Source organism: Eutrigla gurnardus (assembly GCF_963514095.1).
Source record: "Eutrigla gurnardus genome assembly, chromosome: 12".
NCBI lineage: Eukaryota > Metazoa > Chordata > Actinopteri > Perciformes > Triglidae > Eutrigla > Eutrigla gurnardus.
The window spans coordinates 8,065,151-8,077,293 of record NC_139926.1 but is presented as its reverse complement, the minus strand read 5'-3'; the positions used below and the strand labels follow the sequence as shown (position 1 = coordinate 8,077,293).

The 12,143-nt window shown below is 43.8% G+C and overlaps 1 protein-coding gene across 10 annotated transcripts in view; it reads right to left on the bottom strand.

Moving 5' to 3' along the window:
* dgkh (diacylglycerol kinase, eta) overlaps window positions 1-12,143 on the bottom strand; it is a 54,488-nt gene that overhangs the window by 19,904 nt on the left and 22,441 nt on the right. For 8 of the 10 annotated variants that reach the window (XM_084023651.1, XM_084023655.1, XM_084023648.1 and 5 more), the window contains 5 exons: window positions 7,706-7,810; window positions 6,114-6,246; window positions 2,155-2,261; window positions 1,665-1,790; window positions 950-1,052 (listed from right to left, as the gene is read on the bottom strand). In XM_084023651.1, coding sequence (XP_083879777.1) covers window positions 950-1,052; window positions 1,665-1,790; window positions 2,155-2,261; window positions 6,114-6,246; window positions 7,706-7,810 — 574 coding nt within the window. Of the gene's footprint in view, window positions 1-949; window positions 1,053-1,664; window positions 1,791-2,154; window positions 2,262-6,113; window positions 6,247-7,705; window positions 7,811-8,047; window positions 8,067-12,143 lie in introns of those variants that run through there. The other 2 variants (XM_084023657.1, XM_084023649.1) reach the window with 2 other exon arrangements.

The following is a 12,143-nucleotide window of genomic DNA, read 5'->3' as shown; positions in this document are numbered from 1 at the left end:
TCCTCCTTTCATCTGGATTTCCCATCCTCCCCTTCTCTGCTTCTCTTTTATCCATCTACCAATTAGCCAATGCCAGCTACAGGCTGTGTGTGCAATGCATGAGTGTGTGTGTGTGTGCAAAACTTAGCCACTGGCTTCTGCAACAGTAATTCAATCACACATGCTTATCTGAGTCTGTCTTGCAGGTGCTGATCTCAATCTAAAATGGGTTTAATGTGGGCTCTGGACACACACACACACACACACACACACACACACACACACACACACACACACACACACACACACACACACACACACACATTATACAGGCACTCATACACAGAGAAAGACATAGAGTCGCCATGTACGAGCAAAGAAAACAGACGGCACATACTATGTTGATAAGAGAGCCTCAGGGTGTTTTGCCACCATCTGGAGAGCTCTTCTTCTTCGGTGGTGTCTGTGCGCCCGCATCCTTGCATGAAACGTTACACGACTATGTGTATCCATATTCAGGTTGAGAAGCATCTAATTCTGATTCTTCTCTCTCACACAGACACCTTGCCTGAAGAAGCCCTCTGAAAGGCTGCGTGTCTTCATGTCGGATCATTTTTATCCACCTTGCTATACAAGGAACAAGTATCTGGAACATTGATGCCGGTTCCTTTTTTCTGCTTTCAGCCCATGTTCTAGCACTTTACAGGAGAAGTGTGAGTATTGTTTGCCTAAATGGGTGTAGATAGTAAACAAACACGCTCTCCCTCTCCTCCCTCCTACCACCATACTTCCAACAGAGCAGAAGGTCAAAGTTCAGAGAGAAGACATCGGCCAACTAAATTAGGTGAAATCTCATTTGTTCATCACTGAAATGTAATGATTGCTCACGGGAGCCATCTGGCCTCTGACTTCTGACCCTCAGAGGGAGGAGGCTTGATTGCAGTGTGTGTGTGTGTGTGTGTGTGCCTACCATCGGAGTCGATGCTGTTGAGCGCCGTAGGGGGAATGATGGAGACTTTGCACTGACCAAGAGGACACTTGCGTGGGTACAGGTCCGTACAGGCTGTGTGCACCTAGAAGAGCAACAGCAAATACAACCGATCCATGTTTGCATGACTGAATACTTTACCATCCTTTCTCTCGTGTACATGTACAACAGTAATGACAGAATATTCCAGACGGGTGTGGCTATATAAAAGAAACATACTGATAAATGATAGATTTCACATGATGTTTGCCCTTTAGATGTCACATTCATTGTTAATAGTTAATTTAACATCTGGCTGAGGGACGACAGTGGATAACTGCATAGTTCCTGCATACAAAAGATAATTGATACATAATCTACAGAGAATACTACAATACTATTGCATTCCATACATTCCATCGGTCAATATCCTCAGAAGTCAGCATATAACTGGCATGTGTGTCTGAGATGTTATGTCCTGACTGAGAATGCTAAACAATGAGATGCACTTGCGGGTTTACATGCTGCAAACAACTGACAGAAAGAGTTAAGTGATTTGGAGATATAAGACGATCAACGAGCCATATTCAGCGCCGAGACGATGCTCTTTGTTGTCTTACATGTTAAATCATCAGCTTGTTTTATCATTGTAATCCTGTTTGAATGTCATTTAGCGAGAAGCAAACGGAGCGTTGTGCATATGCGACAGATGTCTTACCATAGCTTTGCACCAGAGGCAGCGCCAGTCCTGCAGCCTCAGCACACTGCCACATGTCTTATCACACACGGCACACTTGGCACTGACAGGCAGGTTGCCTTCCAACCACTGGTGAGGCATCGCAATCTGTGGGTTCAACACACGCACAGTTCAAGAAATTGGAAACACTTAACACTGTCTACTTTTATTACAGGGGCACTTTTCTCTGTGGCCACCGGCTCCAAACTTCTCGTCTTTTTCTGACACGGATGAATGAAAACGTCACGTTGAAGCGCACTCATTTTAAGTTATTGTGTTAGGTAAAATAGAAATGCCTTTCTTTATATGGGTATACAAGTAAGTGTGTCGGTATTTTCTCTGAAATCTCCAAAACAATAACGTTCAATAAATTATAATTTTAACAATCCCAAACGAGGCTAATAAGGTTTTTCCACAGTTATCAGCTCCTATTGTTTAACTCCTAATAACTCATAATCACATGCAAACTTACCCCATCCTCATCCTCAATGATATCCTTCCCTATGGACGCCAGGGTTGTCCATTTACAGTTGTTAGTGGCTCTGACAGCACAGCGTTTGTGAGCTTTGAATTTGCACACTGAAAAACACAAAGAGTCAACACTGTGTCAGTCGATTATTTCCACCTTAATATTAATAGCAGCTTCCTATCATCGCACTGCCTTAGACACATTTCAGATTTCTATAGTTGTCTTTTCTTCACAAGCTGTAAAAACCTGGACACTGGAACAGACACACGGTGGAGCACAGTGTTCTAATGAATCAAGCCTTAATGAGATGTCAGTGGGCGTAATTACTAACCTCCCTGAGCCCTTAAATATCTGGCGGATAGAAGGGAAACTCAGTTCCACGTCACAGGTCTCAATACATGTATCTGTAACCAGCAACAGGAGGCTTACAGGCAGGCTAAGAAAGCCCTCAACTCTGGACCACACAGGACAGGTTGGTCCAGATCCACAGTAAACCTTCTGTACCTGATTACTGTGTTAAATCCACGCATCTGTACAGCCTCTGATACCAACAGTGGCTAACGCAACGCACGTACATACATGTGTTTCTGCAGTATTTTTCACTTTGGTCCGTGAAAATGGAAAGGTGAACGTCAATCCCTGCTATGTGTAGCTCCATTATCCTCAATAGTAGCACATTTGCAGGAACATAAGGACAAAGTGGACCTCATACTGTGTTTTTCCTTACACTCACTCATCAAAGCATTAAAGTGCCATTGACGCCTTGAAAGGAATCAGGAACATTAAGCCTTTGACAGATTTTTGCCAAACAAAATGTATTGAAGTCCTGAGCTGAAGTTTAAGACAATAAAGGCAATTTTATCCCAGAATAGCTGCCTAGTTAGCCATCCATATTCCAGTCTGGGTGAGTTATCACCCCACTTACAGTTTTTTAACCCCACATAGACTCATTTGCCTTGCTCTTTAAAGAGAACTAGCTGGTCAATAATGTATGCCACATATAAATGATGTACATCATCTGAAAGCTGGTACCACGGCGATTCATTTGAGAAGCAGCTCAGCACGTTTTCTAGTCATTCATCTGTAATAAACATTGTGTTTTGTTTCGGTACCAATTAAAATAGGCTTAGAACATGATGATGGAAGTACAGTATATGAGGGCCATTCCCACGATCAATACGACTCACATATCGGTCCGTTAAACATCAGTCCGCTGCTAGTTTAGCCTAGCTTAGCACAATGACTGGAAGCAGGGGGAAAGAGTTAGCCTGGGTCTGTCCAAAAGTAATAAAAAAAGCAATCCACCTACCAGCACCTCTGAAGCTCACTAATACATTTCATTTCATTTGTTTAATCCATACAAAGTTGAACAACACTTTTGTACAGAATAAAGAAACACAAGATAAAACATATTTGCGAATATTAGAGGTGTTGGTAGGTTTTTGTTAACCTTTGGTCAGATGTCGTTTTTTGTCACTTTGACAAAAACGGTCTTATGGTATAAAAGGTTGAGAACCCCTGCTCTATGCTAAGCTTAGCTAAACTAAGCTAAGGTAAGCTAAACTAAGCTAAGCTAAACTAAGGTAAACTAAGCTAAGCTAAACTAAGCTAAGCTAAGCTAAACTAAGCTAAGCGTCTCCTGGCTCCAGCTTCGTATTTCACAGACATGCGAGTGGCTTCAATCTTCTCATCTGACTCTCAGAAATTACTTTTTAAAACTTAAAAATGTGATGATTCATTCGACTTTAATGTATTTAACGCAGGCTAATCTGAATAAGAAACATGGGAGTGAAATGCAAATAGAGCATGAATAGCCCCTATGAAGGTGAAGGCAGATGGAGATTGCTCTCGCCTTTTTCTCCATTAAAGATGAGGCACTTAGGAGACTCATGAATAATGTCTGTGCTCTGGGGAACTTTGCTTCCAGCCACCCCACCCATGCTCACACACACACACACACACACACACACACACACACACACACACACACACACACACACAAGCTTGTCATTAGGAAGCCTTCGCAGACATACAAACTAAGTCAGAGTCATATCCGGGAGCAACAATTGATGTTTCAATTTAGTCGACCGCTAAATGCTGTTAGGGAGCATTAGCAGAACATTAAGAGATACCACTGTCTGTTAATGGCCCGGCTGCACCCTGAGCATTCACAAGCCAGACTGGAGGAAAACATTGTGCCTCGGTGAGTGAGTGTGTGTGTGTGAGGGTGAAATAGAGAAAGAAGAGTGTGTCTGTGTGGTTACATGGCACAAATCAATCCCCGGCGGCCGCCCTGCGCAGGAAATCGAAGGGAAATTTAAGCCTTGTTGATTGCTGTGAAACTGGCTGCTCTCAACGTTTAATAGAGGCGCTCTCTTGCTCCCCCTCCTCCTCCTCTCTTTCTTTCTACCATTTCTCAATTTCATGAGCGATCATCCCCTTCTCATTGTCTCTCATTTGCCTGGAGTCAGACATCAGTCGGCTCCTGTTGTACTGAACAACTTTTCCAGCGTCCTATTATTCAAGGTCGTTGCACACAGGTAGGTCGGAGTGGTCTAAGGTTACAAATCCAATACAACACATTTTGTTCGTACAAAGTGATGATTGGACGTTGTTGTGACAGAGCTGTTACTGCGTTCCTTTTTCTGCAGCTGCCCTTACTGTTGCTTGCAGTATGCATTCAATTGGGACTACTTTGCACGTGTGATTTTTGCAGCTCAGAATAGTCAGGAAAGTGTGAATGCAGCTGGATGCAGAAGAGCATCTTAGTATCCTTTGTTGTTTTTATATCTGCTCTCATAAAGCACATTAAATTGCACAGAGACAGATAGACCACGATCTTGTGTTAAACATTAGAATAACACAAAAAACATTTGCTACAAAACGTGGTGTCTTCTGTCAAATTAAGAGCCAATAACCTCCTTAATCAGGCGACAGCGAGGCATTTCCCATCATGCCCTGGGTCTTGCAGTTGGTGGAGCTCGCTCTAAAGACTGCAACCACCTCGTGACATCAAAGCAAGTCAGAATCGAGTCAAAAAAAACTAACCGCCGCGCATTGTGAGGCGATCGCTGGTGACTGATTCTGTGTGTGTGTGTGTGTGTGTGTGTGTGCGTGTGTGTGTGTGTGTGTGTGTGCGTGTGTGTGTGTGTGGAGCGGGATAAGCTGTAGGAGAGATAAGAGTACAATGCTGCTCTAATGACGGCATCTCTGTGTCTTTTTCTTTTGCTGTCTGCCGTGGATATGAGACGGCCGCATTCTAGAGGATAATGAGCTCTGAGTGGAGAGGCTCTTACCGCCTTCACACATAAACACCGAACCAAGCACACATGTATGCACGCACACACACACACACACACACACGGCCCCACTCACAGGGGAACATTAACAAAATCAGAATGGGAGGATATGCAGATGGGGCTCATAAAGCTCTGCTGCCTGTCACCGACACTTTCCACCAGCGAAATGAAAGTGAAATAGTTGTCGACCCCCTTCCTCTCAACACCCTACTCCAGCATTCTTTTACAGATGTGCTGAGGAGATGTGGCGCCATTCGCGGGATCAGTTGTCAGGCTTTTTTTCCTCCCCTGTTGATGTGAGATTGTGATGTGAGAAGTGAAATTCAAATAGCGTGAGTCAACGCATTCTGGTTCTGGTATATCCGATCTGCCCCACTCGGACGGACACTTGGACAAAGAGCGTTCTCACTTCAGTGACTCACAAGTCACATGAGTCACTTGTCCTATACCTTCCAATAGACCTGCCAACAACAGGCATGCTGTCCAAATGATCTGTGGCAACACTAGGGCATATCTGAGCTTGAAACAGAGGGTAGGAAGTCTGTCTATGAGCCAGTAATGAGATGTAGAAATGTGTGAGAGCTGCTTCAAAAGACCATGTATTATGAAAAAAACAATTAGCATGCAGGTGTTTGACACTGAGCGTGTGTGTGTGCTACCCACCTTCGCAGGAGAGGCCGTGAGACGTGACCCCGGACAGGCTATCTTTACAGACGTTGCAAAAGGTCGGCCGTGCATGGGAGCAGGCGTACCAGTTGTGCATCCCTGAGAAATGTTCCACATTAAACTGTGCCGTCTGGCAAAGGAGAGGTTAAAACAGGTTGGCAGCACTGGGATGACAGTCACAGAAAGGCAAGCACAGTGCACTACATCATCATGAAAATATATAAAATGGCATATCTGCCGTAGCAGGGCTCAACAATTGCTCCCTCGCCAAGTACAAAGCCACGTCAGGCTAGTAAATCTAGCAGCTCGGGCAAGTGGGAGAAAAGATGATTGGATGATGGAAGGAGCTCAGGAGTGTTTAGATTCATTTATGTAAATAAGATTAAAAAAAAAATCTAATAATATATATATATATATTTTTTACTTGCCTGACTGGACAAGCAAAATATAAAATGACATTAACGTTGAACCCTGCTGTAGGCTTTATCACAAATTACTTCATAATACATTTACTGGCTGTTTACATTATAATTGCAAGCAGAAAAATAATTTACCATGAAAAATATATACAAAGAGAAAACAAACAGTCCATCTGAAACAACATTTCCACATTCAGTTCATTCGTTCCTTGTATATTAGCCTTTCCTGAGGGGGGGGCGGCCCTGCATACAGTTGTGTGTTTTGGAATTGTAACAGGTCCTTATAAACCGGGACGCTCAGAACAGTGAAAGCAGCTATTAAAATGCTGACTTCTTGGCAGGGCTGCGTGAGCGCTTGTGTGCGCACACATGTGTACCGAGCTCTGGGGTGCTGCTGCATTGCAGTGCAGTAAGAAAAGGGGGTGAGGAATGGGGGTCTTATATAAGATTTGCCTCCCAAATCAAAGGCGTTGAAATGCAGCACTGGCGTCTCTGCGCTCCCGTTCTCCCCTCACTGTCAACACGTAGCCCAGATGCATTACATCTGACAGCGGAATATCATACGCAGTTACTGTTTGACGAAAGGGAAGTACGTCCACTGCTGCCTGTTTTCTAGATTCCTCCAAAAACACCGTCCTGTATTACGGTAAAACAAGCGTTGTTGCTTCTGGTTTATGTGTTATTAAGAGAATCATAAGGGGTAAAAGAACGGGGCTGTTGTGCTTTGTGGGTTTTTTTTTGCATTGTGTGTGTGTGTGTGCGTGTGTTCTTTACTGTATCCCGACTGTTCGCTGGTGCTTTGGGGCTCTGAATCTCAACATAAGAGTGTGTCACTCCTGCTTGAACAACTTCTTGGATCGCCCTCAGCGCGCCGTATATCAGCTCTTATTCCCTGTACTCTTTACAGCCTGCTCTGGGTTTATGTGCCCGTTCTTTGTGCTAACTAGACAACGGGACACACTCACTTCTAGAAAACATCCTCAGGTGAGATTGTTTGTTTAAAAAAAAATAAAAAACCTGTGAAATCACTGTTAAATCCTCCAAAAGAGGCTACGCCTGGACATAGATCTGTTGCCCCTGCAGTTCTATCTCTCCCTTCCGCCGCTCCGTCCTCCTCCCCGCCACACACGCACAAACTGGCATCTGTTGATTTGGAAAAGGGCTTCTTACCTCGTAATGCTCTCTGGACTGGACGGACTTCAGCGAACTGATCCAGTCCTCCATCTCTTTCCTGTTCTCCGCACAGAGGATGAGCCTACGGAACGGAGTGATCACCTGCGGGGAGAGGGAGGAGGGATGCGTGTGAGAGAGATACGGGGTGAGAGTGAGAGAGTGAGAGAGAGAGGTTGCACTGGTGCTCTCCTCCTCAGCCTGTGGTGCCACTGAGAGGAGAGAGCGATCGGCTCTGTCTTTAAGGAAGAGGACGGATGAGAAACCCCCTCCCTCCCTCTTTCTTCCTCTCCTCCTCTCTCTCTCTCTCTCATTAACTCTGCCTCACTCATCTCCTAACACCTTCTTGAGTCAGGCTTTTCCTTCGCTCCAGCATATTTTTCCCTCTGAACCCTGTCTTTCTCTCGCTCTTAGCTCTTCACGTTGCTTTGAGGCAGATATGTGCTGACAGGCGAAGCACCTCAGTAAAGGCTAAGAGCTTCTCTCCCCCCTCCGCCTCCCCCTCTCCTGTCCTCTCTGTGTGTGTGTGTGTGTTTAAGCACTGTCTCCCTGTAGATAACCCTATAGACATGCAGCACCCTTTCAACACCCCATCACTTATTTATGCGCCCTCGTCTCTTCTTTCTCTCCATCTCTTTCGAACACAACGTGTCCTCGTGTTATCTTGATCCACCTTAGAGAGAGACAGAGAAGTGAGGCTACTGTTGGCAACACACACACACACACACACACGTTTCTCTCCCTCTGCGAGGAATGCTATTAGAGTCACAGCTCCTTGTTGTTGTTATGATTTCAGTGGATTCTTGTCTCTTGACGACACAACCCTCCTGGGAAAAATTGCAACCATCTCATCGATTTTAATAAGTAAATCTTCCTCAACAATAGCAGGATTTACCCCCCCCCCCCCCATAAATACGTGGATTCATATTCATATGGTTCTTTTAACATTATTTATATTGTGAAAATCGAATTATGTATCGTTTTGTTGGAACTGTTTGTCTGATCTGAGCAAAATTAACTTCCCTTGTGGAAAATAAAGGATATCAATCGATCTATAAAAATATAACCATACAATTGCAAGTTTTATAAATATATATATATATATATTGAAATATCGTGGCGTGGGTATAAACAGGAGATAAATACACGCATATGTTAAACAGTCACACCTAAATTGATTTTTGATTTTTGAACTGGTATTCGTCGTTTTTCTACTCTGTAAATTATTCCACACAATGGGGAAGAATATCTGAATGACGTCTTTCCAAGATTAGTATTTACCGTGGGGACATCAAATGTCAGTCCGCCCTGAGAACAAGTGTTATATATAATGTCACAGGTGTGACAATACAGAAGGTGGTATAGTCCTATACAGATGAATAAATGAAAGGTTGGGCTCGCCTGACAGAAGACATTTCTATTATCGGTAGAAACATACTTTACAAGATGAGGACCCGTTTAGTTTGCATTCCTTTTTGCTGACAAAACACTTTGGAGGTTAATAAGCTGTTTACAGTCAGGATCCCCGTGTGCTGCACACCGTTTGTTGTATCTTATTCTCCCACAAAGTGCTCATTGATTTTTTTCAGCATTTCGGACTAGCTATTCGAAGCCATGCATTCAGCTGATGCAGAGATATTCTTGAATTACACCCGTTTTTGTCCATAATAGGATCAACGTGTAACATTCTGTAGACTAAAGGTCCTTTCGTGGAAGAGAAACTGTGAATCTAGTGAAGGGAATTCTATTCTGTGTGGAAATACATCTTCAAAGGGAGACTCTCCTCCACATCCCTCTCTCTGCCTGTTGTGCCTGTTTAAATCAGCCACACCTGAGGCTTTCACAGGGCTGGAGAACAGCCGAGCACAACAAACAGCAGAGCTGCATGCGTGGAATCGCTGTATCATTTCAGATGCATCTGCTTTTCTGTCGGCATAAAGGTTGCTGTTGCAGGCCGGCCATCTTGTTTACAGCCACACGTTGCCAACAGACGGAGCTCTGGGAGAACGGGACATATGTGCATTATTAACTGAAGTGCAGTGGATGATAGTATTTATAGAAAATTATTTCCTCTGAACTACAAAACTAAATGTTCAAGCAGCAGTGTCAGCTTTGTGAACGTTTAGTTTCTCAGTCGAGATTAAATTAAAAATGCATTTGCAAAATAGTTTAAAAAAAATCAGTTTCTTCATGTATTTTTGTATCAAAACCGATCTTTTCTTCTTGTAAAACAACAACACAAACCAAATACATGTGTGCTTATGTTAGCTAGTATTAGGGCTGCACAAAAAATCGTTAAAAAATCGCGATCTCGATTCACACATACACGTGATCTCATTTCTACACACAGCGATTCTGAAGCATTTTATATCTCGAGCTGCATCACAAAGCGCCACATTTTTGAAGCGCCCCCAAACGCAGCACTGCCGCTGCCTCCTCCCTCAACCTATGGTAAAACGTCTTTACAACACGTGATTCAGTGGAGGAAGCCGCCTGCAGTTGAGTGTTTGGAAAGAGAGAAGGTTGTCCACAGGCAGCGGTGTTTCCCCGCGTCCCGTTCATTGCGCCGGGCTGGACTCGCCGCCTCGGGAACGTTCGCGAAAATCTTCTAAACTGAATGTTGTCGATCTAAAATAAAGACAGATTCAGCAACTGCATAGCTTATTTCTCGCTTAAAATGTTTTCAGAAACACCTTTCGGTGAACTATTTTCGTAAAATAAGAGAAAGTTTCCAAACGAGCCGCCATGTTGGTCTGCGTGACTCCGGAGCAGACAGGACAGCTGTGAAAGCGATCGTCCAATCAGGTGCAGCCATGAACTGTGCGCGTGATTGTATGAAGGAGAGCGCCTGTCAATCATCTTCCTAGTGGCTGCCCACCAAGCGTGCAATACTGGGAAGCGGCGCGTCCACTCGCGTATAAAATCGCCTCTGTGGACACGTATAAGGTACGTGTCCACAGATAAAAAAAAATGTTTTACTTTTGAAAAAATTACTTATCTTCCAATGATAGAACTACTACTATGCCTCTGCCAAAGCAACAAACGTTTTTTTTGTTTTGTTAAAGTTCATCAATGCAATAAACATTTTGTGGAAAAAAATCGTGCAAGAGAATCGTGATCTCAATTCTAAGCAAAAAAATTGTGATTCACATTTTTTCCAGAGTCATGCAGCTCTAGCTAGTATCCATCCATCATCCATCCATCATCCATCCATCTATCATCCATCCATCCATCCATCATCCATCCATCATCCATCCATCTATCATCCATCCATCCATCTATCATCCATCCATCATCCATCCATCTATCATCCATCATCCATCCATCTATCATCCATCCATCCATCTATCATCCATCCATCATCCATCCATCTATCATCCATCCATCCATCCATCATCCATCCATCATCCATCCATCTATCATCCATCCATCCATCTATCATCCATCCATCCATCATCCATCCATCTATCATCCATCATCCATCCATCTATCATCCATCCATCCATCATCCATCCATCTATCATCCATCCATCCATCCATCATCCATCCATCATCCATCCATCTATCATCCATCCATCCATCCATCATCCATCCATCTATCTATCATCCATCCATCCATCCATCTATCATCCATCCATCCATCAATCCATCCATCCACCCATCTATCATCCATCCAGCCATCATCCATCCAACCACCCATCTATCATCCATCCATCATCCATATATCTCCATCCATCCATATATCTATCATCCATCCATCCACCCATCTATCATCCATCCATCTATCATCCATCCATCCACCCATCTATCATCCATCCAGCCATCATCCATCCAACCACCCATCTATCATCCATCCATCATCCATATATCTCCATCCATCCATCCATCATCCATCCATCTATCATCCACCCATCTATCATCCACCCATCTATCATCCATCCATCTATCATCCATCCATCTATCATCCATCCATCCACCCATCTATCATCCATCCAGCCATCATCCATCCAACCACCCATCTATCATCCATCCATCATCCATATATCTCCATCCATCCATCCATCATCCATCCATCTATCATCCATCCATCCATCCATCATCCATCCATCTATCATCCACCCATCTATCATCCATCCATCTATCATCCATCCATCTATCATCCATCCATCCATCCATATATCTCCATCCATCCATCCATCATCCATCCATCTATCATCCACCCATCTATCATCCATCCATCTATCATCCATCCATCTATCATCCATCCATCCATCCATCCATCTATCATCCATCCATCCATCATCCATCCATCTATCATCCACCCATCTATCATCCATCCATCATCCATATATCTCCATCCATCCATCCATCATCCATCCATCTATCATCCATCCATCCATCCATCGTGTGGAGCCTTACATTCTAAGCCGGTCCACTT